We start from the raw sequence: 17,344 nt of genomic DNA on the forward strand, positions 1-17,344 counted from the left end.
ATTAACTGTAATTACAGTGTGGGGTTCCCCCTCTTCAAGGCAAGAAGCTGCCCAAAACTGGGGCATGGTACCCAGGGGGTTGGATCCAGTGGGAAAGTGGCCAGGAGGTGCCCCAGGCTGGGTCTATACTAAACCCCCAGAACTGGGCTCCCCGCCCCAGCCAGGGTGCCCAGGTGGGCACCAGCCTCCCCCACAGCAGCCATCTCCGAGGTGGCGATTGCGGGGTCAGGGGGTGCTGGCAAGAGCATGAACCCCTGTAATGCCAGCCAGCCCTGGGGTGCTTTGGAGGCCCCTGCACCTGACAGACCCCTACACTGGGGGAATGAAGGTGGCCACGGTGGGTCTGAGCAGGAGCGGGGGCTGCCCAGGAGCGGTGGTGCAGGCAGCACCCTCGGGCTGGAGTCCTGGAAGGAAAAAAGAGTTACGGTGTGGCAAGAAAGGAAAAAAAATGAGCAGCCGAGCCAGCCAGGAGTCGAACCTAGAATCTTCTGATCCGTAGTCAGACGCGTTATCCATTGCGCCACTGGCCCTGCTCGAATGATAATGTTTCCTCACACTGACTTCACCACAGTTCGGGCCTGGGGGCGGGGCCGCCCCCTAGAGGACAGCTAACCCGACACCACCTCCCCGCCGACGCCCCTCCCAGCGGCTCTCCCGGAGCGTGGCTCCCCACGCACCCACGCGCTAGTCAGTCCCCACCGGCTCCGTTCGAACGCCTCCGCCCCTCCCGCTCTCGGCAGCGCGTCACCGTTTAGCGGCCTCCTGCTGGCCCGCGCCGCGCCGGGGGCGGGGCTAGAGCGCGGCGGTCCGGCCAATCGCGGGGCTGGAGAGTCAGGCCGGGCCCTCCCCCTTCCCCTATAGGCGGTGCCCCGCCCTGCGGGCTCGCTAACGTGCCCGAGTAGGTTTGTCCTGTGCGGGGTCCCGTCCCTCGCGGCTGGGGGACGCGTCAGTCTGGAAGGGAGGGAGCGGCCGGGCCGGAGGGGGCGAGAGCGACGCGGAGCCGGCGGCGGCCGGAGACGGACGAATGGCGGCAGCAGCAGGAGCGGCGGCAGCGGCGGCGGCGGCCTACGCCAGCCTGAAGCTGTGAGTGACCCGCCGGGGGGGGGGGGGGGGGTACGCGGCTCGGTCACCTGCCGCTACCGGTCCCGCCGGAGGGGCGGGGCGGGGCCGGCCGTGGGGAAGCGGGCGCCTGTGCCCTCCCCGCCCGTCTCGCGCTCCCCTCACGGACCCGCGCGCCCCGGGAGCCCCGCGACTGCCCGCCGCCCCCCACCGCCGTGCCGTGCCTGCCGCCGCCGCCCCGCCTCCTGGGGCGGCGCGGAGGGCTCGGCCCCAGGCAGCGGCTGCGTGCAGCCCCCGCGGCGGGCGGACTTTGGCCGCGGCACGGACCCGATCCCCTTTCGCCCGCCGCCTGATAGCGCCGCTCCGGGCAGAGGCGCTGCTGGCGGCCACCCGGCCGGCTCCTTTCCGCTCCTGCACACACCGGAGGGCGGGTGCCGGCGGGCCCTACCCGGTGCCCTCCGCGGCGCGGCCGGCGAGCCGCAGTGCCCGGCCCTGTCCCGGGGGCGCCGGCAGAGCAGCGGGCGGGGGCTGCCTGGGGCCCGCCCCGTGGGTGACTCGTAGCGGCTCCAGTGCCGGTGCTGATGTAAGGGTCTGTGTGTACAGTGGCGCTTGCCAGCAGAAGGCTCCTTAAGCGTACTTGCCCGTCAGTCTGTTGTGGCACAGTTGGTTCTTTCATGTTGATTTGTTTTGGGTTTGGGGTGTTTTGGTTTTGGGTGGTGTTTTTTTGATGCCAGCTGATGATTTGAAACGTTTGGGACTCTTCTGCCTAGCACCTACTGTAACTTTTCAAATAAATTCTTCTAACCTCGCGCTGGAATCGTTTTGTTAAAGTTTTTCGGGGGAGAATGTAGCCCTTTGAACTTATGCGTGCCAGATGTTTGCTTGCTGCCTTTTATACAGCCAAAGAAGTTGCGTAACCCAGGCACTGCAAAGTTAAAACTGAAGAGGCGTTTCTGCCATAAGCCCTCGTCCTGGCCGGCTGGGACTCCTGGAAAAATGACTGTGAGCATGAGACTCTCCATGGCTGAAGCCAAGCGAAATGTCCTTGTGTGTCCTAAAGGCATTCCCAGGCTTCTGACCTCTAAAGATTAGCTTGAAACTTTGTAATTGAGTTACTGATGCCATTTTCAGGCAGCGGTATCTGAAAGTGATTTTTAAGCCTGGCTTAACTGTATTTAATGCTCTTGTAAATTTCATTTGACTGTCATCTTTTGGATTCAGAGCAAACAGATATTTCTTACAGATCTGTGTAAACAGATTGACATAACGCTGTTATGTGTTTAAAAATCGCTGGGCTTCTTTCCTTATTTTGATTAGGTAGCTGTGTGAGGGTACACAGACACTGGAGATAAAATTGAGTATTACTGAAAAGTAAGGTCATTAGTGATGGCTGAAAGAGTTGCTTATTTGGCAGAAAGTTTTTTTCCTCTTGTCACCTGAACAGTATTTGTCTGTCTTTAAGCTGAATTTGTGATCTTTTTGCCAGCAGAAGAGAAAAGGTAAGTTGTAGGAGTAGCAGTTGTGTGACTTGTAGTACACGGTCATTCCTACTGAGAATTTTTAAGTAAAAGCACTTTTCTGGGTACAGGCTAGTAAAGAATTTTCTCATTTAATCTTAACTAAAAGCAAGCTGTGAATTTTTTTAGAACAAGGCTGTCTCAAATGTGGTTTAACATGAATTATTTTTTTACAAACTTGAAAACAGTTGTCTCATGTTCTGAAAAACGGGCTTTTTCCCTGTTGTTACACCAAGCTGCGGCGATGCCTGCAGACTTTCTGCCAAGCATTTTAAGATACAGGGCCACAACTTGGGTGATGAGCCAAACTTACTAGGTTGGCAAAGTCAAAGGAGAATGTTCTGAGAAATCCAGGCTAGATTTCAGTTTGGGGGTTTAGTGGTAACAGTGTTTTGGTGGTTTTTTTTAACTGACCTCTCATTTTCACTATGAAGAGGTCAGATACTGCAGTTGCACCTTTTCTGGCTAGTCTGGTGGCCCTCTATGAAGCCACACTGATTGTAGCGCTCTGTGGGGTCCCATTCATTACATGCAATCACAGGATCTAGCTCAGAAGGCAAACCTTATGTTTTTCTATCAAAAGTAGTGACTCAAACCCTTTGTGCCTTGACCAATGTAATCAGACAAGTTCAGGTGATACAGGTAAAAATGCTGGTGTCTAGTGTCTGCTGCCATCAGAGCTAGTGGAGTTACACCAGCAGTTATTGGGGAAAACTATTAACCTGAAAACTGCTACCTGTAGCTGTCATCTATGTCACGGTTATACTTATTTAGCTTCCTCTCATAGCCTCATGAATAAATTGTAAAATTCAAACAGCTGCTGTAAGTAGCAAGCTAGTAGATGGTAGTGAAGCTACCACTCCAATTAATGAATAAAAACCGATCGGTAAAGCTGTCTGCAGAACAGAGAATTCTGGCTGTTGTTTAGGCTCAGTTAAAATAACTTTTTTCCTTTGTATTTGGATGATGACTTATCTTGCTGACAGCATTCTCAGTATCCTGTGGGTCTCTGATACTGTCTGTTTCAAATTTAACTCCTTTTGCCTACAGTTATGCCTGCATGCTTTGTGAAAGTACTTGTCAGTCATTAGTAGCTATTGCACTTGAACACAGTGCCTTCCACCTGTCTGTATTTGGGGAGGGGACCAAAAGTGCATCTTGTCTTTCTGGGGTTTTTTTTGCTTGTTTTCTAGACTGAGTTTTCAGAGACTGGATAATACTTCTGGAAAAAACAGCTACACATCTTTTTTTTTTTTTTTTTTTTTCCTACTTAAATTAAGTGGCTGTCATGGACAAGCTCAGGGATGTTGATTGAGGGCATTTATTTATGCAGTAAATTATTTGTCATCTTAAGTGACACTTAACTGGACATAGCTGTTATGAAGCTATGCCTTTAATATGTGCTTTTTTTTGTTGTTTTAAATGGTATTTCCATTAGTGGTTTTTTAATCCTGGGATTATACTCCCTTTCTTCTCCCTGCAACAACTACTGCTCCATGGGAGATGTTCCAATTCCTTGAGCTGTTTCTGCTTGAGGAGTAATATTTATGGTAGATGTATAATTAGCACACCTGTTCACCTAGAAAATCTGGAATCTCTGGAGTGTTGAAACCATCAGCGTGTTAGCACTGTTACTTAACATGCTGTTGGGACTCTGTGCATATACTAATGCCTTCCCTGTATCTTGCTGCAGACCACTTCGGTATCTTGAGTACAGCAAACGCATTGCTGTGCGGTACAGGGTGTGCTTTTTGGCTTGCTTTATTACAGTATTTAGAGGCTGACATCAAAGATTTTCCTGCATTAGAGCAATGTTAAGTATTTATGGTGAAATAATCAATTACTGAAGTAAGGGTTTGGCGATTGAGGCCTGGAAGGTTTAAATGATATTGAGTGAAGTACTATCTTTAGTTGCCATTAGAGCGCGATGGGTCCTCTTTCATGCTGTATCTGAACACAGGAATATTCTTGCAAGATCAACCAAACTAAAATGTGGGCTGTAACTCTGCATCATCTTCGTGATACACAACAGTGCTTTATATAGTCTAAGTAATGAAGTGAAATTTCACCACAAATATACAAATGAAAAAAAGCCTGATTTTGCACTTGGTGTAAGTGGGCAGAGGTTGATTTTTGCTTTTACATTTCTGTTGTGTTGGGAATCAACACTTTTCTCAGCTTTGAATTGTAGAAATGAAATCTAGTGAGCGAGTTGCTTTATCTCTTGGCAGCAATCCACACAGTTTCAGGAGAAGATTTCAAAATGACATCCAAGTCACCTTCAGTAATATTTGAAACATGAATTTGGTGGTTGCAGTTCAATACCTTTCCTTTTCTTGAGTAGTATCGATGCCAAATATTTCCATTTATCACTCCCTTTGTTCTTTAGCAATACTGAGAAATAGCCCGTGATGATGGTAGTCATGATTTTTTTTTTGTATTAGAAAAGTAACAAGAACCCAAATTTTGTGAAGGCTTCATGTGCTGTTAAGCTGTAAGGGAAGCAAGATATTGCTGTTAAAGTTCTTGATGTTTTGGATGGCTATAGACAGCAGTGACAACATAGCCAAGGAGAAGGTAGGCTATGCTATCAAATATGAAGGTTATACAAAAGCAGAACATGGCCTGTTGAATGGAAACCAGTTTCAAAAATAACTACAGACTTTATGGGCATCTTGAAAATACAGATTTCTTTATTATATTTCATATAATACTAGCACTTGGACTTTCATCTGTTCCTTAATTCATTAAAAGAATAGAATGAATCTGTCTACAGATTCCTACTCATTGTGAATGATCCTTTGTTCAGCATTTAGTATCTCCTAAGATCATTAAAATAAGCATGTGTTATCTTTCCAACCTTGTCATAGACTTACAGACTTGATGCTGAGTAGAGTCTGTGGAAAAACACCATTCTTGCAAGCAGTGTTCATAAGCTTCCTACCTGGAAGAGAAGTGAGAGGCAATCTTAGTTATAGCAGTCTTACAGTTTAAAAGCTCATCTAAATGAGAATGAGACTACTAGCCTAGTTCTGGTAATTGTTAAGATTGTAAATGAACACTTGAGCTGAAACCTTTTTGAGTCTTGTCCTCTTCTTCAACCATATTAACTATAGAAAACTTTCAGCTATTTACACAAATGAAGCAAGGATGAAGTGATTCATCTTCCTGTTAAAAACTTTGAAGAGCACTAATTCTCCCACTTCTTCTGAAGCAAGGATTTAACATTTTGCAGGGCATTAGGCTTTTCAGTTGGTGTTGTACAGTTGTGTTTTAGGCAGTTTTTAATGGTGATCCCAAGAGAGAAGTATTTAAGTTCTCTCAACTTCATAGACTAGCAGCTTGATGTCCTCCTGTCCCTCCTAAAAGATGACCAAAACAAAACCACGCAAAGCTTTGAAACAGTCAACAATGAGACTGTTCTAGTGTGCTGCAAGCTGCTGAAGCCTAGAGCTGATTTGGTTCATTGAACTGAAAACAGGCATAAGTTGTCTTGTGTTCTCCATGATGCTTTTGTGACCAAATCTGGTCTTGTAGAAGACCATGGGAAGGAGGATTTTGATTGCAAAGTTTTCTCTTTTTTTGTGTGTTTGTTGAAGGCAAAATGTAGTTTAAGCAAAGTTAGAAATGTGCAAGCATTGTGTAAGAAGAGATCAAGGTGATGAAAAAAAATGTTTAAAAAGGCAGTGGTAGGTGACAGAAGGCAAAATATGGGTGAGGATTTGAAAGAGAAATGCTGGGGGCTGGTCTAGTGATGCAGGGCATATGACACATACTGAGAGACCAGGCATAATTTGCACCTTAATTCTCTCATTTATCTTAACTTGTGGATGGTGAGAGTAAAAGACTTCATGTTCTTCAAGGAGAAATTATTATTCGAGTGTAGTAAATATAAAACTTCTTTATATGATGACTATTCTACACCTGTAATCTTTCTCAGTTGTTTGAGAACAGGCTATAACTAAACACAATGAATGAGTGCTGACACTATGATACTGTCATGGCTGTGTTTTATAATGAAAAAAGCAGCTTTTAAAAATACTGATCATGGATGGAAATACTCAGTTGTGCTCTGTACTGTCAGTGTAAGTGTCTTGCCTAGGTTGTGGTTTTTGTACAGAGTATTTAAAAACAGAAACTATCGTTCTCACAACTTTAGGTGCTATTTTACATCCTGCTGTGTTTAAAGGATTTTTTCAAATTATTTTGCTTAAGAGAGTCAGATGAGTAAGAGTACGTAAGCATCTGTTAAAGGCATAACGGGTCCAATATTAAACTTTGCAGCATCTTTTCCTCAGTTTTTTTAGCTGGAGTCTTGTGTGTCAACTGATGTCCCAGAAAAAGGTGACTGTTCAACTAAACTGATAGAAGTAGCTGCAGCTTTCTACTGTGGGGAAGAAAGCCTGCTACTGTCTCCTGCCAAGTAGCAATAAGTTCCTGACTGCAGCTTAGATAGCATATCCTGATTTCTTTTTTAGTTCTTTAACAAATTGAGGGCTTCTAAGTATCCTTAAACTTGTCTTGCCCATTTTAGCTGTGTAAGCTTGTTTGCTTTTCACTGTAAAAATGGCTCCTATTATTGTCATGAAACCCCCTTAAAGAGCCAGGGGTGCACATGTGCATGTCATCAAAACTAAAAGCAATGAAAGCAGCGGTTTTAAGGCTTCAGTGTTTAACAAACAGCACATTTGTGGTTCTTAGTCGGATGTTTTTAGTCTCAAAGATAAAGCATTTCATACATGTACGTGAAAATTAAGGAGGCTGTTCTACAAAGGGAACACTGTTGATACATTTACCATTTTAGGGCCCATAGACTTAATTTTCCTTTAAAGAAGTTAAATGACCTGATGAGCACTTAACTATAGATTTCAGTTTGTTGTGTTACACTGTTTGGGGTTTAGTTCAGTTAAGCATTTGGTGGTCTCTGGCTTTCCTCTAATTGCCCAGAGAGGTTGTAGAACCCTCATCCTTGGGGAGAGTCAAAACACATCCTAAGAAACAGGGTTTAACTTTGAAGTTGGATAAACTTTGAAGCTGGTCCTGCTTTTGGTGGGTGGAAGGGGGTGCTACACATGTTAAGTGGTCCTCTAGACCTCTTTTAACATGGGCTTTTCTGGTCTAAATTGGGATTCTAATTCGGCTTTCTGAAGGATTAAAAATGCACAAAAGATGTGAAGAAATGCAAGTTCTATTTAGGGAGACAGAGCCTAAAAATATCTATCTGGTAGAATAAGTTCCCAGAACAAGATATTTAAAACTCTGATCTCTGCTCTTGTCAAGCCTTAAAGAAAGAAAAAATAATTATGAGAGTTAAGAATGCTAGTTCAAGAGCGTTTTGGTTGGTTTGTTTAGCATCTCCTATGCACAGCTACGAGTCCTTTCTGCATAACTCTTGAATTGTTGCACAGTATAACATGTCTGGCTTCTTGCAAGTACCTCAACTGGTGTATTTTAAAGAATATTTCTGAAAACTATGTTTAATTTTATGGCTAGCACTGTACTACATACAGTTTTTCTGACAGGAAGGATAGCTATGAAGTCGGAACAGGATGTCAGTGTATGGCTTGTCTGATGTGTTCAGTGGGGAGGGTACATGTTACCTACCCCGTGTGTGTCACACAGCCCTGGCTAACTAAGCTGTGACATGGCAATGCTGAGACACCTGCTTCAATAAACTAGTGCTACTTTAACTTTTCCGATTTTTCTGCTTACTAGACTTGTGTAAGGGATGTAGTACTTGAGGTTGCTATATTAGAAAGTGTTTGATTAAACTTGTGATTTTGAAGTTTGGTTTTGGCTTATCAGACTTCTAAGTCTATAGTTCAAGTTTACATGAATTAGTGGACCACTATGTACACAAACTCACTTACATGTCTTTTAATTCTTGGTTATTACTGGAATTTAGATTACTAAACAAGCCATTGATTTTGCAAAAACTGATTAGTTTGGCTTATTTTTTTCCCCACTGTCAACATCAGTGGCTGTTGGGAAGCAATCCAGTGAGAATTGTTTTTTGCAGCTGAAATAAGGCTTAATTTTTTTATCTTCTTCAGATTGTGAAGAATAAACAAACCCGAAGTAAGTGTTGCTAAACAAATTCCTTTTTTCTATCCATTCTCTTAAAGGCATATAACACCAGAGAAGTTCTATGTGGAAGCTTGTGATGATGGAGCAGATGATGTGCTTGCAATTGATAGAGTCTCCACAGAAGTTACTCTTACAGGTATTCTCCTCAGCAATATTTCTCAATATAGGCATCTTTGTTCTTTTTGTCTGTCTTGCTTAGGCACTCGGAGAAGAACTTCAGAACCTTAAGTTGGTATGGGGATAATTGTTTTATCTTTAGTTAATTTTTTTAAAACTGTGCTGGGTATTCTGTCCTGCAGAGAACTTTGTTTGAAATGCCTTTTTGCTGTGGGATTGATGCAGTGGGTGACCAGGGTGATGGTGCTTGCCTCCTTTTTTTTTTTTTTTTTTTTTTTTTTTTTTTGGTAAGACTGCCCAGCACAACAGGAAGAACTGACTTGTCCAAGCTAGCTGGGCTTGGAAGATCAAACATGGGAAGGGTTGAACACTGGCTTCTGCAGCTTTTGCTGAATTTTTCCAGTGCTGTCTTCTGTGAAAATTCAGGTTTTAGCCTTAAATAAAGCCTGTAGAAACAAAACCAGTAAAACGCCCTCACTTTAAATTTGGTTCTGTGTTGCAAATCTGGATTCAGATGTCAGTGCAAGTAGTCTTAAGCATTCTGATGTTGAGGTCTTCAAAATTTTAGGTTTTTTTGAGAGTGTGAAACTAATGCATAAAAACAATCAAAGAACTTGTATTAAATGACAACACTCATGAAGGCAATGGGTGACTTCCCTTCTGATGCTTCAGGAGTTTGTACCTCAGTATTACTAATCTCTAAACAGACAGAAATGCTACAGTAATATTAATGTAAAAGCAGTCATTCTCTTTCTTTTATTTGGCCTTTTGTATACTTCATGCAGAGCAGTGTGCTCTTCCCACTGATACTTTTGGTGTGGTAGTATAATATTTCAATTTCTCCTTCAAAACTGTAAAGATAGCTATCCCAAATCTTATTAGTCTACGTCTGTTCTCATTGCTGGTGTTCTATCAGAGGAACCTGCGAGGTGCTTAAAGCAAAGGAAAATTCAAGCACTGTATTTCTCTGTTCTGTAGTCTCTGGGAAAATGCCAAACTCTGGTGTGGGTGTGTGTTTTTTAAACTTCTCTAGTATTCCTTCTGTTACCCTCAAAATGTGGATAATGAAAGTTTAATGTGCTAGGACTTTTAAATGATATCTGGATACCTTTTGGATCTCTTAGTATGTTGTTTGGAATACTGTATCCCTTGCCACATGAATGCTGTTGTTGGTAGTTTTGCAGAGATAGATAAAAAAGTGAACTAGGTCTTCTGAAACGGCAATAGACTGAGGCTCAGAAGAAGGAGTCAGAAGTGGGAGGCACAAGCATTTACAGTTTGTTTGTCCTTGATGTCTTCAAAATAAAAAGGTTCTGGAAGCTGACAGGACAATACATTGAGGGGTCTACTTGCTATACTATCATGTGAATGAGGTTGAATTTATTAAATTGAATGGCCACTTTGACTAAACATGAGAAATGCTTCCACATCTTCCCCTCTGTCCCCCCGTCAGGCTTTGAAATCCGGGTGCATTGCTTCTTGTACTTCAGACTCTAGCAAAACTTGAGGTTTGACCAAGAAGCTTTGGCAAACCTAGTTTGATCATTTTTTAGATAGTCCTGAAAGATGCAGTCAGAAATTCTGAATTTTTTCTTCTGCTTTTCAGTTAAGAAAGATGTTCCTCCTTCAGCGGTTACGAGACCTATATATGGTATTTTGGGAACAATCCGATTGGTGGCAGGTAAGGAAAAGAGATCTGTACTCTTTGAAAATACTTAGGCAAAATACATTGCTAAAGAAGCTTTAATGTCAAAAGTAGTATTTGGAAGTGTGTGAGGATACACTTTCGTCAGTATGATGGGCTTTCGTTGTAGCTGCTCTAAATGTACAGTTAACTGGCAGCTTGTTGAGTTTTAAGGAATGCATTTTAAATGCATGCAAAGAACTTCATCTACTTTTCATAACTATTTTGATCTTAGTTGCAGGACTTGATGCAGCAGTCAAATATTGGGTCATGAAGTTTGACTTAAAATCAGTAATCTTGGCACACAAATAACTTGGAGTGACTCAGGGTGATAGACTAGTAGATGCAGATGTGCAACTAATGGTTGTGTGCCAACTATCCTACAAATATAAAGAAAATTCAACATTAAAAGAAAAAGGACAGACTAGAACAAGTCTGTATTTTGGGGAGTTGTAGGATAAGGTAAGGATAAGCTGTCTGCTTTCTCTGTCTCGATGGCATTCAGATCTAAACTGCCCCATATAAACCTGATGTGTAAAGTCTGAGCTTCCAAGAAAGTAACTTGCTATTCAAAAGATCTCTTGTGTAGACTTTATTATTTGAGGCTAAAGTAGTCTGAAAAATGGTGTAATAAGAACCATGTATACTGAGTAAGTTTCCATATGCAGAAAGGATTTAGGTTCACTCACTGCAGTATTCTCAACAGAAGCGAAGTATTATTGTGTTAAAAGTAGTAACTTGTGGCAGGATCTGCTGAACTTCATATGCACATATTCTAAAGAAGTGTGGATCTTGCAGAGTAAGAGCAATGTAATGGAGACCTGTGTCTTGGGTACTTGACAAGCCCTGACAGTTTTAAAACTGAACTGCCCCAAAGGGAAATTTTCACAACTTACAGGCTTGATAATGACTTTCATTCATCTGACTATTATATAATATGGACAGTATATTCTTTTACTAGGTTGGATTTTTTCTTTCCACTTCTGCCAAGCTTTGCAGTGTGTGTTAGTATACAGCTGTCAAACTAAAGAAGATACAGTTAAAGTAAATATTTAGCTGAGTGGTGTTAGGCAGTTCAGTTAACAAATAAATGTAAAATTGGTTGCCTATCTAGCAATGCAGTATCTTTAACAAGCATAAATATTCTTTGCCTATTACAGTATTAAGGGGGGAAAAATTGCTGAAGTAACACCTGAAGCTCTGAAATATCAAACAGAAGGTTGGATACCCAGATAGGAAAAGACAACATTGAAAATTCCCGTCAGATTAAATGTATCTATTTGTGCAGCATCTTTGTAGCATAGTTGTGGATGTAATGTGCTGTTCTCGTAAGGTATCTGGGTTCTGCTGACGTACCAGCCAAAAGCAATACTTAAACTTAAAAATGCTCTAGCATGTTTGCATCTCAAGTGGTTGAATATTCCATCTAAATGTGTAACACTAGAGCTGTGGATGTCAAAGTGGGGGTGGCACCTGTTCTTTGACTAATTATATGGAATAGATACCTGATATAATTCACTTGTCCATAAAACTTGGTGTATATCTAGATACAGTAGTAAATACAAATAATGGGTAAACTTACCACATACAATGTGAACTGTTTCTGCTTTGGCATTTATATTTTGAATGCTTTAGTACAAAAATGTACTAGACTTGTGGCTCTGTGCTTCTGTATGGCCTGCTTGTTGATTTGCTTTATTGGAATTGTAAGCAAGCATTTAACGGTTATAAGATGTAGATGCTGAGACATTTTTATCCATCAACATACAATTTAATTAAGAAACTTTTTACTTTTAAAAAAAAAAAGGCACCAGAGTAAGGTAGCCTTAGAAATAAGGCTATGTTGTGTTTACCAAAAGTGTAAAAATTGCTTTAAGTGAACTGTCATGACCATGGGTTTGTTTGCTTTGTTACTTATGCATCCAGGAAAAGGGCAAGCTTCCTGTCTTAAATTATTAAAAGAACCCCTTTTCTCCTTGCTCCATTTTGAACCTATTAGGATAAATATTTTTTTCAGGATATGATGAATCAGCTTTTTGGATTCTGAGTCATGCTTCCTTTTGTGTATTTCAGACTCGCTTTCCAAACCACATTCAAGACCATTGGCCACTTTCTGCATTTGCAAGCCTAGAGACTTTCAGACTGTCTCAGGTCTAAAGTGTAGCTGATACTTATGTTGTCCATTTAAAAAAAATATTCTTAAACTTAATGAATAGCTCAAGATCTGTGAGCACAGAGAAATGGGTAGCTTAGGAAGTGTTTTGTTTGTTCCATACGCTTGCTGTTAAGAACATAGAATATAAAATCTTAGGTGTAAGTTGAAGAAACCTCACTCTTAGCTATTGGTTTCAGTTTTCTGGTATGGCTGTAGGCTGCTTTTCTTAATACAGTGCATCTATTGTTTTTTTAACTTTGCTCTTTCTGGTTTGCAGGCACGTATCTTATTGTAATAACAAAAAAGAAAAAAGTAGGTGAGATTTTTAGTCATGCAATCTGGAAAGCAACAGACTTTGACATCCTCTCGTACAAGAAGACCATGCTACACTTAACTGATATTCAGGTAGGTGGATTGATTAGAGGAGTGTGGGGGAACGTTACCTTATGTTAATGTCCATTACCACAGGACCTAATTTGATGAGACTATGAACATTTTTTAAGAAGCTCTTTGAACTATACTTTTTCCCTCCGATTTGTTCAGGCATCAAATATTGTTGCAGTATTTGAGTATAGGTGTATATAAAGTTATGTCATTCAAGATAACAAACTCACTTTGTGTGACTTAGAATATCATCCCCAGAGTTTGATCTGCATATTGTGCATTTTCCCCCCTCTTGAGATGGCACACTCTTCTTCATGCTCTTCCTGTTAAGTCTTTCTCACAGCTCTGCTATTCTGATAGTCCCTACAGTAAGATGCCTTGCTGTTATCTAATTATCTCTTGCCTAATTTGTAGAATTGTTCAATTACATAATTGATATAAAGGAAGAATTGATTTTTTTTTGAGGGAGGGAAAGGATGAAGATTGCTTAAAACAGATGTGCTGTGGATTGATAGAGTAGATAAGGGTGGATAACCAACAGAGCTGAAAGGAAATCTGATGCTCTTTCAGGAAAGGAATGAGCATAGTCTTGAACCAGAACAAGATTATTGGCATAATCTTGACAGTAAGTTATATCCTTCCTTTTGCATTGCCATCTTGTTTTGGTATTTTTGACCAAATGGTTTGTAGGATAACTAATGGCTTCCTTTTTGTTTGGAAGTAGCTAGTATTAGTTTAATACCAGTAGCTGGAATATATACCTCACAGGAATACAGTTTTCTACTCTCCCTTCTACTGTTCTTGCAGAATCTGGCTGCAGTGTGCTAGCTAGCTCTAAGTTATCAGTGAACTGGTATCAAAATTGTAATCTCATAGTTTCCTTCTTGTACAGTAATATCTGGGTGATGTCAGGTGTTGCTGGAGCACTAGCAAAGCTAATCTCATCACTTCTAAAAGTAGCAGTAGTTTGAGATATTCAATGGCAATAAATGAGAGCTCTTCTGTCCTCTTCTTCTCATCCCCACAGTTGCAGGACAATAAAGTGTTTTTATCAATGCTTAATCATGTCTTGAGTGTGGATGGATTTTACTTCTCAACAACATATGACCTAACACATACTCTGCAACGGTTAGCGAACACGAGCCCAGAGTTCCAGGAAATGAGCCTCCTAGAGAGGGTAAGGATTTAATTTTGCTTAGTATTTGTCTCAGACATTGTCAATCAGTTCTAAAACTAAAGGAAACTATGTAAAGCTTAGAATGATGTAATGGGACCACAAATTTCAGCAGCACCTGATCTTAAACCTTTTTTTAACAATGTTTTAGTATGTTAAATGGTAGTAGACACTTAAAGCATTTATGGTCCTCTGTTAAAACTAAAAATGGCTTTACTATTTTAATCACTAGACTAGTGAGACAGATTTATATGTTGCTTAAATGCAAGTCCTTATAACTGAACTAGCAAAAAATAGCCCAATGTTGCTGAACTGTGTAACTAGACTTATTTCTGATTTTAATTGAGTTGTACTGTGACAGTTGTCTGGAATAAGCAGCTGATAGCAAGAGGAAATACAAGTAACTAGGCAAGTGTGCAAAGTATACAGAGTCAAGTTACAATTTGAGTTTGCGTCATAGGGTGCTTAGAAGAAGGGTGGAAATGGCTGTTTTGTAAAGCTTCAGCACATGAGTTTGTTCAGTGCTGCAGTATTTTATCAAAACTGTTAGGAGTTGTGGCTGAGCTTACTAGTCCACCCTTCCTTAAGTCTTATAGCTTGTGAGCAACATGAAGTTCTAGAAATCTGTTCTAGTGTGATGTTAGACTTCTGGATCAGGCAGTTAGAAGTACTTTTTGAACGCTGCTTTAAATGGATTTTAAGAATTCAAAATAAATGAAAGTTTGTCTCTGATTTTAATATTGAACACTTCTAATTGCAACAAGAGGGAGCTAAGCAGAAAAAACTAAGAAAGCAGGTCATTTCTCTGACCTAGAATAAGGGGGTGGACACACCCAAAGTGGAATAAATGGTGTGCAACTTGGTATTCTATTCCAGGATAACGTGGAACAGAAACTGTGGGGTTTATGGCTGTTTCCCTTGGGATGTTGTATTCTGTCTAAACTATGCTTATTACTTATGTTTGAAGCATGAATTCAATATACTGCTTTTGTCTTAAACGCAATTTGAGCTTGAAATTATCTTGTTTCCAGAGTTCCAGAATCTTTAATTTGGTAACTTACTATACGGCAGCATAAACGAGGTCGAAATTGCCTAGGCACCGAAATACTGAAACATTGGAAGTCAATGGTACCTCTTCTTCTTTTGCCAAGAACGTGGCAGTGGAATCATGAGAAGTTGTCTCTTAGTTACAGTAACTATCTATGCTGGAGAAGCAGCACACAAATATATATATATAAAAAAATTAAAATCAGTTTATAGTTGGGGACTATTTTGCATTATCAAATGCTGCTCGGCAGTACTCTTACCAGGAAGAGCAGTTGCTGACACAAAAGGATTGGTTTGCCTTACAATTTGGGCACTTCAGGTTGTTTGGAAGGCAAAGTACAGTAAAAAGGCATCAGTTTCAAGGAAGTTCAGATGTGAGATGGTTAAAACAATTTTAATGTCATTTCAGTCATGTGGCTGCAGTATAATGGGTTAACAAAAGGATGGTACCAACTTTGGGTGTCTCCACCTTTGCAAGAGAAGCCTGGCCTGTGGTTGATGTGTGGGTGTCTTGGTTCAGTACTTGTGGGTTTGTGTTTTCTTTTTTAAACAGTGCTGGTAGAAAGAAACAGCCCCAATGCAGGGGGGCACCAAAGCATCATATTGTGTTCTTTCACTAGTCCAAGGTCCTGCAAGTAGGATTTGAACAGTTTCTGGCAGATAGTTGTGTGTGTTGTTTCCTGATAGACAAAGAACTGTTCCAACACCGAGCTTGAATTAACCCTTATACTCAGCGATGTATTGTCTGCTTGCTGCCTCATAAAGCTGAAATTTATGCCACTTCCCCAGAGCCTGCACTAACATTCTGCAGCAAATGGCACTTCTGTAACTAATCTGGTAGCTTTCTGGAACGTGCTCAGCAACCTGCTCAAGACACTTTTGAGGTGAATTAAGAATAGGAAATACACAAAGCTGAAGAGGATCATTTATGCAGTGGAATATAAATAAACTACAAATATTGTTTAACTTTCAGTTCTCAGAATCGTTGATTGTTGCATACAGGACTCTTTGCATTTTTACATTCTGCCCATTAGGATTATTACCTTACTGCTGTTCTTAATTCTGGATAATTTCTTCAAGGCTTGATTACTTAGGGCAAAGACCAGAATGCTCTTCTGATACTGCAGCTTAGTTGTTGATGGTGTCACAGGTCTGAAGAGTCAGGCAGCACCCTTAGAGCTTTGAGACAACTGTTCTTTTTTTAACTTATTTTATTTAGATGTTGAGGATATGAAGGGTACTGATGAAAGAAGGGTGTTCCATCTGGATACTACAGTATTACCTTTATGCTGAACTAAACAGAACTGATGGTCTCTAAAAGCATGTTGGCTTTTTGCTTGCTACAGGCAGACCCACGGTTTGTGTGGAACGGACATCTTCTTAGAGAATTTGCTGCTCAACCAGAGGTAAACACTTTGTAATGATTATATTGGTAGAAGACTAATATACTTTTACTAGAAGTATACAAGTTTCCTGTAATTCTGTCTCTTACTTCAGACAGCCAGAATCTAGTGTAATGTGGCTATGCATCTTCCAGTTTAGCACAGTGACAGTCTTCTGCTTTCAAACTTCATGTCAGCATCCTTGGTAGTACATATAGTAAAGCTGACTTTTGGAAATGTCTACATTTGAAGATACTGTACTGAGATCATGTTTAATAAACCAAAGGGAAAGTTTGACTGCACAGCATATGCTTCTCAAGCTTTTGAAGTTTAGCTATTTATTTATCTTTAGGTATAGTCAAGGTTCACTCTTCACTTTTTTGGCTAGCATCTTGCTCTGAATGTAGTTTAAATTCCATTTGCTTAGTGAATAGCTCTTAAAGCTGATAATTGAGTAAGACTAACCATTTAGATTATTTCAGTTTATTTCAAATGAGGACTAGCACAGTGTAACCATTGAATTCACTGAGTCCAGCAAATACAAGTGCATGGCTGTGAGCTATAGCTGTAGTACCTCAATGACCAGGCTGATCAAAGCTCCTTCCTAGTAGAGACTTCAGCTGTGTGTTAAACTTCTAAAACTCTCTGCACTACAGCAACCTTTTATCTCTAACAGTACTTCTTATTTATTGAAGTAAATGGCGCACTGCTTCTATTTCTGTCTTGGTCACCTGTGGA

General features: G+C 41.0%; 1 protein-coding gene and 1 non-coding gene across 2 annotated transcripts in view; one reads left to right on the plus strand and one right to left on the minus strand.

The window, feature by feature from the left end:
- Positions 1-457: 457 nt before the first annotated feature.
- Positions 458-530, minus strand: TRNAR-ACG (transfer RNA arginine (anticodon ACG)). The gene has a single exon. It is a non-coding gene; the product is annotated as a tRNA-Arg (tRNA).
- A 357-nt stretch (positions 531-887) lies between these two features.
- Positions 888-17,344, plus strand: part of SACM1L (SAC1 like phosphatidylinositide phosphatase) — a 31,054-nt gene continuing 14,597 nt past the window's right edge. The window contains exons 1-6 of the mRNA XM_056334396.1: positions 888-1,083; positions 8,702-8,799; positions 10,387-10,461; positions 12,897-13,024; positions 14,031-14,180; positions 16,571-16,630. Coding sequence (XP_056190371.1) covers positions 1,025-1,083; positions 8,702-8,799; positions 10,387-10,461; positions 12,897-13,024; positions 14,031-14,180; positions 16,571-16,630 — 570 coding nt within the window. The 5' untranslated portion in view covers positions 888-1,024. The remainder of the gene's footprint in view (positions 1,084-8,701; positions 8,800-10,386; positions 10,462-12,896; positions 13,025-14,030; positions 14,181-16,570; positions 16,631-17,344) is intronic.

The sequence above is a fragment of the Falco biarmicus genome, chromosome 4 (genome assembly GCF_023638135.1).
Source record: "Falco biarmicus isolate bFalBia1 chromosome 4, bFalBia1.pri, whole genome shotgun sequence".
Lineage (NCBI taxonomy): Eukaryota > Metazoa > Chordata > Aves > Falconiformes > Falconidae > Falco > Falco biarmicus.